Consider the following 16857-nt stretch of genomic DNA (forward strand, 5'->3'; position numbering starts at 1 on the left):
GTCTTCAGATGAGCGTGTCGAATGTTAGCATGTTGTATTTGTTCAAATGGTGTTCCATTCTCCTGTCCTGCCATCTGAAGGTAATTCCTCTTATTACGTAAATAATCTACTGTGAAATTCAGCATCTTGTTGTCAGGTATGTAGCTCTGTGTTGAACAATCATTCAACTTCTTCCTGTTTGTGACCTTTTTGGTGTGTTTATAGTCTGAGGCTTTTGCTACAAAGGGAGATTAAGTCAGCTAAATTGAGGCAGATTTTTTTCCAATGTGACGAAACTGACTCACCTGTGATTGCACTTTGTCTCCATGGTTATTTATGCATTTATGCTCCATGGCAGTATATGTTGGAGCTTAGTCGGGCTGAGCTATAAAGCCTCCTGACCAATAATTTTGCACCACTGTTCCTACAGGGTCCCCTTAACAAATCATTAGGGGGTCTCTCCACATAATGCAGGTGAGGATATTTAGATCCCAACAAAATCCACTTGATTTCCCAGAGGATATTCTTCACCAATGCTACAGATTATCAGCGGAGGGCAGACGTTATTTATACGTGCTTCTTCAGTGTTGCAACTGAAACAGTAACGAAGAGAGTAATGGTTAAGATATCACAGATGATATTCAATCAACAAGCTACGGTAATGGCATTGAAGACAACTGGTGTTTTGCGAATGAAGTGAAATGTTGAAAAGCAGTTTTATTTACAGTGCCTTTGACATGAATGGGTCAGTACATATGACATGAAATACGTATGCCGCACATGACCGTTCCATCTTATTCCCATAGGCTTGCCTTTGCAGAAACTCCCCCTTTTATGGCAGCGCGCACTTTGCAGTATTAAAGCCGTCACTAACAAAGTGTTGATCACCAGTGTTGTTCGGATTTTGTCAAGCCCGCTCACTCAAACAAGGCCGAGCCTCCTCCGTTGTGCAGAGTTTGCTTAGGAAAGCTAAAAGAATGTTTCCTGTGTAACCAGTGTGCTTAGGTAGACGTTCACTTCAGTACAACATACAACATTAAACCAGTACAACATACAACATTAAACCTTTTCCTATTTGTCATACATGTATTTGCACAGCCGTTCGCACTTTTGTGTTTTTGCTTCTATTGTGCTAGATAATAATTGTAAAACTGCAAAGCCATGATTAGTTCTCACAACACAAACAGGGCACGCTGTAATAACCCTATTTGTGAGTGAAATGACCACCAACAAGCTGACCACCACAACCTTGTTGACATGTAAGCAAACACTGTGAGCTGCACTCCCACTAATATTTGAGCTTCAGCTTTGTTCTCTGAATAGCAAATCCCATCTGTTGTATAGTTTTCAGTCATTCAAGTTTTATCCTGTTTGCTTCATTTTTGTGTGTGTTTTTATTCCTTTAATATCTGTTGACACTTCGTTTTGCGGAACAACCTCTTCTTATGTTAATGAGGTCTTCAGGGTGCCCACAGAGCCTCATCACAACTCATTCACTTTATCACTCCCCCTGTTGCAGCGATAGCGGCGTTTCATATTCAACATTTTATTACTTATCATCATGTAATTCATATCAGCCTTTGTGAGTTGATCAAGAGAAAATGTGACCGTGCAGGGAGGGTGCTGTACTTACTTATCTTTTGTCCACGTATGAAAAGCACCTAAGGGAATAAGACAATGCTGTCTGCTTTAACCCGGTGTTCTGCCTGACACAGGGGTATCGGGCATCAGCTGGGGAGAGAGATTATTTTATCCGACGGTGTCATTCTGTGTATTAGCGCCATGGAAAGGGAAGCTGTTGTGACACACTTGGTGGTCAGCAGCACTGTATATGATTATGACAACTCTGCCACACAGCAGCTTCAATGTTACAGCTACGAGTCATGTGATATAATGAAACAATTAAAGCCTCTAATGCTGTCTTGTGACATTTTATAGAGTAAGCTTATTGTCTTCTACCATGAACAGTGGGGAGGGAAGAGAAGGGTGGGCTGATAATCCATTTCCTTTTTATATTTAGTACAGATATATTGCATAGTCTTTGTTAAGTTTAGCTTACCACAAAGAACTGAAGCATGGGCGCACTATTTACAAAATACATACACATTTAATTAAGAGATGCCTGTCTATCCATAGCTATACTCATCTTCTGGATCTCCATACTTATAACTATTATTATTATACTTAGAAGATGGACCAAGACATTTTGCATTCCACCTGAACGAGATCCAATATCACATTATAGAATATAAAGACAAAAGAAAGAATTAAGCCTTCATTTCCTACACAGTGACTGACTTTAATACAGGGTCTGTTCGACATAATTCACTAAGGAAAGCATTTGGTGACTCGGACAGTGTTGCACTGGAATGCGACAATAACAATAACAAGTTATCTCCTTGCTGTAATGCAAACTTTATTTCACCTCCATCGTGCCAAGAAACCTTTGCAGATATTTTACCAATTAGAAATAATCAGGATTCCAAAATAGTGTCCCTTTTTGGAAATGGGATAAAGTAATATCAAATTATTTCAATAAGATCAAGAACACTGTTGTCATCATATTCTCTCAGTGTCTTGTCATGTTGTTCCCCATGTATGCATCTCTCTGCTTGCCTGTCATCTCTCCTTACGCTGTCTCCACAAAGCAACAGCTCAGACATCACATTCCTGAATTTAATCTGCTTCTCTCTGTCCCATGTGTAGTCCAAGGTTGTAACAAATGGAAAATAGGGATGTAACAATCTTGTCAAGCATATATTATAATTCATTATATCATCATTCAGTATCACACACATAAAATGAATCCAAAAATCAGCCAAAATATGATTTTAACTTCACTTGTTATCTCTTTGTGTATATTCCTATGTAATTACATTTGTTTGTGTTATAATGAAATGCCTATAGAAAGTGATCCAATCGTCAATTATTCAAATTTTAACCTTTTAACATTGAAGAACTAACTACAGTTAGTTAATGTAGCTTAACATCGATCCTATATTGATTCAGACATACAGTATAAAGCCAAAAGTAGTGTTGATATTAACACTGCTTGTATTAACCCGTCAGTGTTCTTGTTTATTCATGTCCTTTATGTAATTGTGTTTAAAAATTTCAATGGGTGAATGGATATGCAATATTTGATCATACAGTGTCTAGCAACCGTTGTAAATCAAGTATCGGCAGGACAAAGAACTGCATGGTTTGGTGCCAAAAAGCCCTCAGCCAGGCTCACACCAAGCTCTGGTGTGAAAGCAGATCAAAACAAGAGGAAACTCTCCTCTTAGTTGTCTTCCGACTTCTGCTCAGTCTTTCAGTTTTTTTCTTTTGTCCGTTTACTTAATTATGAGAAAGTGATAAACAATAATTCATTAGTAATGGTTTGTCAGTGTTGACATTTGTTATGTTATAGTACTTTAACCAATATCTTTACTTTCCCCAGACTGCTGTTGCTTCTCATCATGTGGACTTCTGGAAAATGTGGAGCAGCATCTCATGAGACCGGATCCTCCACCTATTTGCCTTAACCATTCTGTACATCCGGAAATCAGCAAGAGAGAAGAAACATGGGAAGATTCTTATTTCATTTGACTGCTGTCTTTACACTCTTTGGCAGCTGTGTCATCCATTGCCAAACAGTTTGCAAGAGACGAGCTTCACTTGAATGGCAGAGCAGACATAAACAGCACCCAGTGCAAATGAATTGGACACTTGTGGAAAACATCTGCAGCGATTTTGCTGAGTGTTGGGATTCTCGCGTGAGAGAAGAGTTGAGTTGGCAGACGTTTAATTTCCCACAAATATGCCCACTTCAGTTGCAACATGGAGACAAACTGTTAATGTCTGCTGATGAAACACTGAAGTCATATGGCATCAAACTCCTGAACGTATCAAAAGAGGACTTTGAAAGCTGCTCCATAAATAGACAATTAAAACCTCAGTTTCTTTTTCCTCACAATATCAATGAAAGTGAGCAGGTGGAAGCGAAGTGGCTTGTCCCAGGTCATCATTACTTTATCGCTGTGCATAAGGGAGATACCCAGCTGTGTAAACTTGGCCTAAGGCTCAACATAACTGTAAAAGTGCATCTTTGCCAGAATTCTCCTCTGCTTAGGCTATGTTCCGGGAATGGTATTTGTCAGAGAAGCCTCTGGGAAGATGCATACCACTGTCAATGCTACCACTACAACTCCGGGAGGTTCTGTGAGAAGTTTGATGCTTGTGTGGATAACCCTTGTGAAAACAAAGGAGTGTGCTTGAGCAATGGCTCCACAGATCCAGGCCAGAGGACATATAAATGTTTGTGTCCTCCACATTTTACAGGTAAGGACAAAACTCGCATTCCATTGTTTAAGCTTATATAAACTAGAGGGCAGTAAAAGAGGACATACCAAACAAATCCAAACATTTCTCAGATTTCTATCGTTACCTTGAAATCCCAATGTAAAAAGATATTTATTGTACAAAACGGTTATAAATCATAATTTTGTCTACCTTATTCTTCTTGTTTTATACTGCTAAACAATCATCAGCATCTTAGCTTTGGTGATTACCTAAATTTGACCCATGTCCAAGCATATTATATTCTATAATACCCAGATCATTTTCTGTATCTAGGCTGAATTGCATCTCTTGTTCATGTCCATTACAAAATATACATAGCTCATTTTTATCAATAGCATTGTTGCCTTTTTAGAAATAGGTAAACTGATTTTGCACTGTATAAGAATCCAAATGCCACTCCTACTACTAATTAGAATAATGAAAATAATTTGACGCCTGGCCCGGCCTCAAAATTGATTTCTTCTCTTTGACCCACCCATCTACAAAATTTCATGGAAATACACGTTGACATATTCCGCTGATGAAACCCAGGCAATTAAGGTAATTGCTGCTTTCAAAAGGCAAATCTCCATATTTCCCTGCATTTTACTCAGATTTGTCTCTGTTTTACTCAGAAGTCACTATATGTCAGATGCCGGGTGAACTAGAAAACACTGTTACAGTGTTTATCAAAGAATAAATAACTAACAATTCATCCAATGCAAATGGAACTAGAAGGCACTCAAAGAGCAGATACCTTCAAGACAGGCTGGCTGCTTTTACATCTTGCATTAACAGCCGTTCTCAGTGCTGAATACATTTTCTGGATAATGACAGCTGATGATTTGCATGTAGACCTCACATTAACATGCAACCTTGTTATGCGGTCATCAGATCATTCCTAGTCTATCCTATCTCCTTGCTCCGTGGACGACCATCATCCATCCATCCAACCTAATAACGTTTATGCTTGTGCTGTCATTGTTCAGCATTGTGGTGACAGGTCCCCGTTAATGCCAAGTCGCAACTCCTACTTGAATAACTAAAATGAATGAGAGCGAGCAGAGCCAGGAAGATGAGGCGAGGGCGACATTTACAATTTGTGGGAGGATTTAATCACACAAATGTGTCTCCGCTGTCTGCATTGCATTTACGCCTTTTTCACTTGTGAGACATTATCACAATGCAAGCATGATCAGATAGCTTTCCAATCACAATGTGTACAGGAAGGATTCACATGTGACCTCATAATCTTATAATTATTAATCTAATTTATGCGGATAAAGAGAACATGTAAATTAAGCCATTGTTTAGTCTTGATTCTGTTTCAAACAGGTGTTTCCAATAAGGGAGTTAAAATGGTTGGAAGGGATTTGGTGATGATGATGATATGTCAATTTCCATTTCAGTTGTGACAATTTGACAACCAAGCCACGTAAGTCAGCGTAGTTACAAATTAAAATAAAATGTAATGTAAGTAGAATAAGGCCAAGTAGATATCAAGTTCCTTACGTCACAACCTTAAACGATTAATTAAGACTGCACACACTTAATTTATGTACTGTGCATTTTCAGCTTCTTCAAACAAGTGTCAGTTTTCCAGTCTTATCCATTCTTTTATGTACAATGTAACAAAGGATTCATCACTCTTGCGGACTCCAGGGACCTGTACTATGAAGCAATATTTGGTTGCTAAGTTTAAACTCAAGTGTGATGTTTCGATGCCACAAAGCTGACTCACTTCTGATTGCAGTCTGTATAGTAACTACATTACTTGTTGTTGTTTTAGGAGCTAACTGTGCCGAAATCACTGGACAGGAAAACTGTGACAAAATTTGTCAGAATGGGACATGTGTTCAGGCGTCACCTACCACCTTCAGATGTGTCTGTGCCACAGGAAACTCAGGTAAGCAACTCCTATTGAGATGGTTTTAGAAATGGTACACACGTATTGTCCAACATATGTGTCACAACATTTGCTTCAAGACTGGATCGTTTCCTTTCTGACCCCATATGGTTGACACATTTCACACTGATACCCAGTTTAGTCTTTTATTGTTCTTGATGGGATGATGTTTTGTTGTATCTCACTTGATCCTAGTTCCATATGCGCTTATATTGCAGCGGCACAGAGTGGGCTGGCTTGTTGTGCTGCTTGATGTTATATTTGTCGTCATACTTTATAGTGGTCTCTTTAAATCAGATACCTTGAAAGCTTATTTTATATTCACTGACACACACTCAGGAAAGGCCAGGACAAACTGCTGTCTAACCAAGCATGACTCAGTTGATAAAACAAAAGGTTTACTGCAAACAATGGCGTTATGAGTTACAGTATATTGTTTATACTGGCTATTATAAATTATTTTAGCAGTTTCTCATTGCTCAGCTTCTGTGGGCTTTAACATTATTGGCTGCAACTTAAATGGAATTTGTTGTAAAAGCAAAGCGACATATCAAATTTGTTATGTTTTTTTAATGCCCACTAGTCTGAGATGATGGACAAAATTGAAATACCCCAGGGCAAAGAAATCTGTTTTTAGCAGTTCATTACCACTTAAGAATCATGGATCAATTAGGGTTATACACGGAATGTCATCCAATACAAACACTAATGGGTAACTGATTTACTGTGTGTTGCTCACTTCAGACAAGTCATTTGCAATCAGTTGTATTCGAGCGCACAGTAAAGTAGTTCACGTTCTGTGTTTGTGTGACTATGATGTAGACCTGAGACAAAGGGGTATGAGCTGTGGTGCTTGTTTATGAGACTCTACTGGTTCAGTCTTTATTGCCCGTAATGAGTCTCATTTGCTGCAGTAACGAACAGTCAGGTTAATGGGTATCACCCACAAATGGATTACAAGACCCGTATAGGCCTCCGGTTGCCCTGGATAGCACAGTCTGCTGTAACAACAAGCCCGCAACAATCTTTTTCCAGTAGAAACTCCAGGTGGCTCGCCAATGTGATTCATCGCTTTATGTGTAGCACAATTTGTCTTGGCAGCATTCTTGAAGTGACAACGCTTTGCCTTTGGAGTCAGCCCGTGCTTTCAGCTTCCGATTTCCGATTTGGGTGATGTGCTGTCAAAGTTACTTCCAGAAGCCACAGGCATTTGTTTTTTTTTACAATAGAAGATCAGGGCCATTGTGATGAATCTTAATTAATCTTATTTTATTTTTCTTTAAACATTTGACCAAATGTTCTACTTTGGATGTCTTTCTATGCTATGGTCATACCTTTTGGATTTGTAAGCTGATATAAAAAATGTATGGGGATTTTATTTGTACCAGTACAGTATTATTAAAACAATGCATCGCTGTAAAGCTGTAATTGATGACCTAATGTTCAGCTGAGAAAATGAATATGCCTTTTTCCCGTCTAGTAAGTAACTGAACCTGCACATAGAATAATAGCCAATACTTCAAGTAAAATATTGCCTGCAGTAAAAAGCCCATGTCCTTTTAAAGAAAGATAATTCACATCAGTCATATCAGAAACAGTTTGGAGAGCTCAATGCGTCCTGCGGCTTCACAACTTTTATCTAATTAGTTTTAATTGTCACTGCTCTCTATGGTAAGCAGACTCCACTGGGTGCTTTCACATCGTCATGGTGTCCTGCTGTCCCATCAGCTTCTTGGGAGTTCTGTGGAGCTTGTGTTTCCTCCACCTCCCCTCTGCAGTTGCCTCATTAATCAACTGGAAGTTAGTGGCTGCTCCAGCACTGGCTGCCCTCACAGGCCAAAGTCTATGCGCACAGAATAATGAGCCCAACTCGTGGGACGTTTCAAATGAGATTTTCTTTTGATTTGACTGTCCTCTGTGGCACCTCTTGTGTATAAGGTGTAACGTATTACCATCTTTAAAGGACCATTTCTGTTTGGTATTAGGTGTTAATTGTTTTAGCTACCTTGTTGGTATATCAGACTTTTAAAGGTTAACCTGTCCATGATATGCAATAATATGATTATATACTGATAACAAAAGTTGGCAACAGTTAACATTTAAGGTTAGCACGTCCTAAGAAAGATTAATGCGATATTTTGCCATAAATGCTGTATATCAGAACTTCCATAGATTAAGAAATTCATTTGTCTCCATTGGTTCACCAACCATCTTTAGTTCTGTGCAAAAATATGAGACAAATGGTGCTGCTGTTGGTATAGACAGCTATGTTTCTGCAAGTGTAGTGGACATGTTATGAAAACTCAAAACTAGGTGGAAAACGAGGCAAAAGCAAGGCCTGAAGGTGTACACGTGAAGATTGATTCCCACAGAGGAGACTAAGAGGAGCCTCTGGGACATGAGCACTTGTATCAGCAGGGGAATTCAAAAAAAAATATGCAAAGGAAGAGGCTCTGGAAAGATAAATGTGCATGCACCTTGTGAAGAACACAAAAATCAAAAACCTCACCAGGGAATAACATCAAATTTTATTCACCTTGGACCTGCAGTGAATCCAGTCTAATTTTATTCTTCGCACAGTGTCACTATGGCAGTCGCCTGTCTTTGGATGAGTTGGTTGTGTTGATAGTTGATATTTATACTCTGCAGCAGTTAAACACCTCTGATTACAGCTTAGTTCAAGTAATTTTTGCTCAGCAAGTCACCATGAATGCTGCTTTGTTAGAGCGCTGTGCTACTGAGTTTACAGTTCAGGGAAGATCCTCCATGCAAAACACTGTTTATGTTAATAAGAACATTAAGCAATCTCTTATTCCAATTCAAATTTGAGCATAACAATTAAACATTTCTAAGACTTGTAAATGCTTTCAAAACACCAAGTGACCTGCACCTAATTTGATATAACACAGTGTATCATATTCTGTCTGTCTTCCCGTACAGCAAATTTACAGATGTGTGTGTCGGGACAACACCAGAGAAACACTAACAAAGCCCACACATATTTATAGCTGTATATTACAATGATACAATCTTATCTACAAATATGTAATTTAAACAGTGACAGAGCAGCGTTTTAAATTACCGTATATTCCAATTATATGATTACATGCATATTATGTACAGAGTTAACTAACATTTTAAAAGGATGAATGTAGAAGGTGTGCAAAGTGTGGTGGCTGCCTGATCCAGGCTATGGTACAAACCCTGTGACATTATTTCCATATTCTGAATAAGATCACAGTCATTTTAAATATGTCGAGTTGGTTGGTTTTTGTCTGACACTTTCTTAAATTGACAATTTAATTCGGAAGGATCTAAAGCCAAGATCAAATTCCGACAACAATAACACAATGTAGACTATTCCTGACTCGTTTCCTGACTATGAAAATAACATTTATATTATATTTATTTACTCAAAGTGTATATATACATACACATACATGCATAGCATCAATGTATGTCACATCAATAACTGTGTTAATAGTGATAATAATTATACTAATCATCAAGGTCCAGTGCAACTTCACACTTCTGTTAATGTTATTTGTCAATGATTGGGTTTTACTAATTTCAGTGAGCTCTGAGCGATGGTCACGTCACAAAAGCTGATGAAATTCTTTTACTCGTTGTAGTTTCTACGTCTGTAAATTAAATTGCATCAGTCTGAGTAAAAGTGCAGTAATGATGTCATCTCTTTTGCAGGCCCGCTATGTGAGAGGAGGAAAGACCCTTGTGATCCAAATCCATGCAAAAATGGTGGCATATGTAAAGAGGGTCCCAATGGATTGGTTTGTCATTGCCAAGACGGATTCAGGGGCCTCAACTGTGACTCCCAAGTTGATGTGGATTGCAAGTCTTATGCATGTCAGGAGGAACAAATTTGCTCTGTGGGGGATCATGTGAGCACTTAATTTGCCTTATTTAGTTTTTGGTTTTACCTCAGTGGTGCATACATATGAAATGACACATGGAAATGAATGCAGTGTCCTGATCAAATAGTTTCATTTTGAAGGCTGCAGCAGCAATTAATATTTTATCCCGAAGATTAGATAAGGGGAAGAGTGTTTGCTTCCTCTCGGGTTTTGATTGAATGACCCGCTGCACATTTAGGTGCCAGTTTGAAATGGCTTCCATCAGAACTTTGTATAATTGTATGGCTGCTGGAATTTTCACCTTTCAGTGAAAATGCTGCTCTAGTCACTCATTTTTCAAAATGAGTGTCATGTAATTAAGGATACACAAGGGGAAATACAGAAATGGCCTTAGTGTCTTTTCTGAACTTGCTGTATCTTGGCTATTTCACATAACATCTAAGCCTTTATGGCTAATTTAGATATTTGTGTGTATCGGTTTTTACCAACCTCTTTACATGTTCAAGTCATGACAGTGACTAATGCCCAAATGAAAATTAATTTTCTGCGATAAAGGTAAACATCATTTTGCTGTGGACACAAATGAGACAGAAGTAATTATTCAAGTAATTGCTTTCTGAAGCATCTTGAAACGTCTGCAAAGACTTATTTATATTCTAAGGAGGAGAAGCGAATTTTCCGCACTTGTTGCAGCTTGGGTTTGTGTGGCAATGATCACTGCTGCGCCATAATATGTGGACAAGGTAGATGATACTTGCATTTTTATGAGTTCAAATTAGGTCATGTAAGTGGTTGTTTAAATATAAATGAGTAAGATGGACAATTCATTCAAAATCATTCAAATAATACGTTTGATATGTCGCATTTTTGTAAATTCCCTTTATTTTTCATATCTTAATATACATCATTATTTACATGAATCGTAATGAAAGTGACTCCATAGACCATATATCTCAGGTACAGCATATGTGAGTGACCAAATGTGCAGTTAGTCATCTGATGTACTTTATGTAATATAAGCTTGTTTCTCAGGATGACAGGTGACCTGGTTTGTTTTGCTTCTGTTTGCAGACCTCTGAATGTGTCTGTGCAGATGGTAATATGGTCCCACCGTGCACGAGGCAGAAGAACCTCTGCAGCCCATCACCATGTCTCAACAATGCCACCTGTGTATCCAGGGAACATGATTACACCTGCAGGTAAAAACCACAAAAGGATCTAATAGAGGCCACTCTCATGGTCCCTTATGTAAAGATGACTGTAAATCTGCATTTAGGTGTGAATTAATCTTTAATTCTAGCTCTTTCCATCTGTAATACATTGTTAATACTTATTTTAGTTTATAGCTTTACCCTAATAATATCATCCTTTGTTGCAAAGACTCCAGTCTAAACTAGATCTTAATACTGTGTGTCTATAAAGGTCATAATAATATCTAAAAGTACCTCTTAATTAAGCTTTTTGCATGAGTGTTAAAACATTTTCTGTACAGCAGTGCCTTTGGCGTTGTACTTCTAGGCACAGGCTTACTCCATTACAGTATGCCTTTAAAGCCCTTAAGTTACCCCTCATTAATTCCATACGGTATACGCTAGAATTCCCAGTTCTAAGGCTCAGTTCTAAGGCTGACAGCCTTTGTCCATACAAGTTTGTTTCGATATATGAAAATTACCTCTGAAAAATTGACCTCGAATGTGGCTGTAAAACATCCAGATTAGTGGATTGAAAACCATTTCATCATTGTATATATGCCTGTTGCCATGTGTGTGATCGTTTGCTGAAACCTGTTTTATGTTTTTGTCTTCCCTTTGATGTCTCTATAATACAGATTATACTAGACGGATCAATTAAAGATAGTTTATTGGGGGGGGGTTCTAATCACAGTAGACTACAGGGGTGGTACAAGATTGGGGCAATTTTTGTAAAATTGCTTTGGAACATTCCTTAATTTGGTTACAGTGAGCTATTTTCATTTGCCAAATGAGGGCCACGCAAATGTAAAGCACGGCCTGTATTCTTTCACCGAGGTCTGTAACGCAAACAGGTCATGTAGTAAACCAAATTATGAGGCTTGTGTAATCGAAGCGCATGGCTTATTAGAGCTCAAGATTTAAGGTGAATTGATTTTAATGACACTAACTCTGTCTTCACAGATGTCGAAGGGGGTTTGCCGGGAAGAATTGTGAAAAAATAATTGACTACTGTATGCTGCTCAGTATCAACTGCTTACATGGGGGATGGTGCATGAGTATAATTGGAGGATATAAGGTAAGTAATTAAATCATTCAGTCTTGATGAAATATGAAGAAGTGAAAACAATACATGACTCATGCAGGACCTTAATGGATATTATTACCAGCAGGTTATTTTCCTCAACATATTTAGCCACATACTGTATTTTTTCACCTATCTTGAATATGCTCTCGTCTAACTGGTCAGAATTAGTCTCTATTTACACGTTGCTGTGAAATGTTATCTCAGTGTCTTGATTCAGTGACAAGAATTGAATTTACACCTTGCATCTTGATAATGGCTTCTTGTTACCTAGATGCTGCCTGATTTCAGAGCTCCATTGATTGGTCTTTATCCATTTTGAACAAAGAACTTGCATGGGCTGTCACTGTCCATGTTCAAGGCATAGGTACCCATTTACCACAAGTCATGTTAAAGCAACTCTGGTGAAATAACTATATAATTGAGAAGGTTGACTTTCGGGCTCATGGATGGATTTGGATTTTGACTGAGAACAATAAGAAAGCATTTACCGTAATGCTATCCGATATGCCAGACCACATGTGCTTGTAATTTGGCATTGTCATTTTACAAGCATTTACACAATAGATCACCAGCCAAAACGTTTTATGTCCTTGTGTTTATTGTACTTTCCTTGCCTAATTCAGAGTTGGCAACTGATGTTGACCGTATAAGTGTGTCAAGTCAAAACATCCGCTGTGAAAGTTATGCATATTCAGAGATGACTTCTTTGGCTTTGTAGCTCCATTTCTGAGCAGCACACTGAAATACTTTGAGTGAAAATGAAAAATTAAATTAATATTTTGAGTTTGACTGCAGAGGGAAAAAGAGAGACAGCGACAGAAGGAGAGGGAGTACTTCCTTTTCTCTGCAAATTTGCTCTCATCCAAGAAAGCACTGTCCTATGCTTAGTGTGCAAAGTAATATTCTCTGTTTTTCTTGTACGCCTCCGTAACAAAAACAGAAAATCAACAGAAATTGTTTAGAATCTATGATCACTGATGACAAAGTCTGATGTGTACACAGCAACTGGTGAATATACTGGATATTAAATATACAGTATGAAAAATATAATAAACACTTGTGTCAACACTGCATGAGCGTGTTAGGCTGCAATCAAACTTGATCTTCAGGCTGTAAGAAATGTTCTCCAGCAGATATCAGAGAGTTACGTGGGAGTTACTATAGCTCCCTGCTGGAGAGTTACATGTGTAATGAAAACGTACTGAAGATCTGAGTCTGAATCACAGATAGCTGCAGTGTGGGGAGGTCACAGTAATGCCGTTTGAGGACAAGTAGTATAAATACCAGTTAAATTTCACAATTCTCCATTTCAATTTGACAACTTGATACAATTGGAAATGTCACGGATCAATACCCTTTATTTAGAAATGTTACATTATATAACTAAACTAAAGAATTTATCTTGGAAATATAATGTCGAAATGTTGACGCAATTATGCAAACAATGCTTACAAGTATTTAAGTCATAGAACAAATATACCAAATTTGTCAAATGTAAACTTTACAATTGGGTGCAACATTGCCAAATACCCTTCAATTGAAAACAAGCAAACAAAAGAGATGAAGTTTAGACAGGACAATCCCCCACGGATATAAATGGAGTCACTGATTTGTTCGGTTTTCATGCTTGATATGAGGTTTGAGCATGTTCAACACGGAAATCCATACCTGGGAAGCCTTGATTAGGTAGGGCGGTAACTATAAGTACCACAGACCAGTTGGAAATAATACTTTTGCCTTTCAGTGTGTCTGCGCCCCTGGATGGATTGGAGAATTTTGTCAATATGTTGAGGATGCCTGCCTGATAAAGCCAAACAGGTGTGAGAATGGAGCCACGTGTATTACAACAAGTCAGCCAGCATCTCCCCCAGAGTACACCTGTATCTGCACCCTTGGCTTCACAGGTGAGATAACTTAGGTTTGTTGTTGGTTTCTGGAAGAATAACCAATCTCTCTGGCTATTTGCAAAATATCTAAAAAAAAATGTTGTTGATGATACTTTTTGTTTCAAGGAAGGTGGCATGAAATATCAAACAACTTATGAGAATTGTACCACTTCACCTACAAACTGGTTCATTAGATCAATCAATTTATATATACATTTAGATATTTTCTGTTGTTGCCTGTGGTAACTGGCTTTGTTATAAGTATGACATCTGTTCTGGAATTTGCTGATAGAAAATAACTGACTCGGCAATAAAACGCAGAATGTAAATTATTTATTGCTAATACTAATACATACTCAAACATTAGCATTCTCAACACGTCCAGGTTGTGCTTTGCTGGCACTATTTGCTAGTTGACAGGAAATAAACTCCCATCTAATCTGCTCTCTAAAGATGCATTAAGTGTTTCGGTTTAACCCGAGACTTGTTTGTATTTACAGAAAGTAAGGGTAGGTAACATAAATAGAATATAAAAGTAAAAGATAAAATAAAAGTCTTAAGCAATATACTGTGCACAGTGTTGTGTTGTGTGTGTTCACTGACCTGCTCTTTCATGTTTTGGTTTTAAATCTTATCATGTATACTGGTCTTCCCAAAGACTCGCTGCTAGAATACTGATCTGTAATTGACATTTGGCGTCTGGCGGCCCAGTTGTGGGTATGCATATTTTTGGAAAATTCCTGCTCAATTGAAAATCAATTTCTTTGGGACCGATAAATAGAAAAAATAAAAAAATTCATCCATTGAGATCATTGAGAAAAGTGAGAATACTTATTTTGGATGTGAAACGTCCCTTATTGTCATTTCGATGGTGGGTGGTGTGAGTTTTATGTTGGCTGGATGGAACACATTCCTTTGTGATACCTTACTCTTTTCCTTATTACCTCAGGAGGAAATTGCATTGAATAGGTTGCTAGTTGTAAGCCATCTTTGAAAGGGCACCTCTGGGAGCATTCGTTGCTGAAGGCTGATTCTCAGGTGTAGGATGTCTGGTGTGACAATGGCCCTATTATAGTCACTACACAAAAAGTCACTACTCTAGTCAGTAATGACAATAAATTATTGTTTGAATTTATATTGTCATTGTTAAAATCAGTAGTAATTTTTGTTATTTTGTTTATCTATTTTAGATTTTATTACTGAATTATATTAATATTTGATAGACATCCTGAGGAAACAATTAGCCCGATACAGCCAACATGTTGTTAATTAAACATATGAACATTCTGTAATCTGACTGAGGCTATGGTTTAGCTAATTAAACTGAAAAGAGCAGCAAACACCTACCATTTAGGTTGATATAATTGAAATTCTGTCAAGAGGGAAAAAATATATTTAGGAAATTACTATGTTAAAAAAAAAAGAGGCATTTCATCACCCAGCAGTAGATTTGAAGCAAAGGTCAATTCTCCTGTTGAATCATTTTTTTCAACCTTAAACTTGACTACTGATTGCGTCTAATCTCCCTACTCAAGAAAACTTCTTCCTAATTAGCTGCCAGCTCAGAAAAGAGCTAAAACTTGTTAAGTTGACAATGACAAGTGGGCTGTAAAATACAGTTACAAGGGAGTGTATTTCAGATTATGGGATTTTAATATTAGATAAAGTCCTCTCATGTAATATTTTCAAAAGCCTGAACAGTATGCATACATTAGCATCTCATAAGACAATTTTCACTGGCCTGGTTATAGTCCATTTAGTGATATTTGCTGGTTGATCAAAGTATCAATCAGGAATTTTCCTTTCCCTCTATATATTTCTTGTCCTTTCGATCAATATACAATGAGCTGAGAGGAATTGAACTAGTGACGTTAGTATATCATCAAAGGCAGCTCATGTTTTTACCTGTTATATCACTCCACTTTAATATGTAATATGTTTACAGAAAGGTCCAGACTTTGCATGTAGACACCAATTGACAAAAAATGATCAGCATTGACAACACTGGCATTATGGTCCTTGCTGAACATTGTTTTGGTGAAAGTACATTTTCTCTTCTTCCATTATTTAAACAGCCAGTGAATGTGAACATGTTCCGAGTGCACTCAGCTTTGAGCATCCCCCTCTAGCCTTTAGTCCTGACACACTCACCTGTCACTCAGATAAACCCTTACATAGCACTACATGAGCACATCCCCCCCCCCCCCCCCCCCCCTTCTCTTCAAAGCTGAAATCTTTTGCCACTTCAGGAATGGAAAATTGTCTCTTACACCACGGCAGGTCTTAGTGACTGATAGAATTCATCATTTTCTGGCATCTAGGGATTTCTGCTTTTGAATTTCAGGCCAAGCGGTATAGAATGGCCAATTTAATTTCAAGCTTTGCCCAGAACCCCCACTGTACTTGTAGATCATGACTCAGTATGCATTACTCATGGTAGGTAGGTCCAGTTTCTAGTTTCGTTTTGGAAGGCTTTTCTTTTCATGCAACAACAACTATTTTATTCCCGCTGTATATACTATATGCATCTACACACACACACACACACACACAGTTTTGGATTTGGAAAAAATTCAATATTTACATTGACAAACACCTGAAAGGAACCTTCTGT

The 16857-nt window shown here is 37.9% G+C and overlaps 1 protein-coding gene across 1 annotated transcript in view; it reads left to right on the plus strand.

Annotated features, from left to right (window-relative positions):
• Positions 1-3545: 3545 nt before the first annotated feature.
• eys (eyes shut homolog) overlaps positions 3546-16857 on the plus strand; it is a 139790-nt gene continuing 126478 nt past the window's right edge. Inside the window, 6 exon segments of the mRNA XM_076164047.1 lie at positions 3546-4302; positions 6092-6208; positions 9911-10107; positions 11152-11279; positions 12234-12348; positions 14102-14261. Of these exon segments, the coding sequence (XP_076020162.1) occupies positions 3546-4302; positions 6092-6208; positions 9911-10107; positions 11152-11279; positions 12234-12348; positions 14102-14261 (1474 nt within the window).

Source organism: Genypterus blacodes, unplaced genomic scaffold, assembly GCF_046128005.1.
Source record: "Genypterus blacodes isolate CSIRO-AG114 ecotype Tasmania unplaced genomic scaffold, CSIRO-AGI_Gbla_v1 ptg000012l_1, whole genome shotgun sequence".
Lineage (NCBI taxonomy): Eukaryota > Metazoa > Chordata > Actinopteri > Ophidiiformes > Ophidiidae > Genypterus > Genypterus blacodes.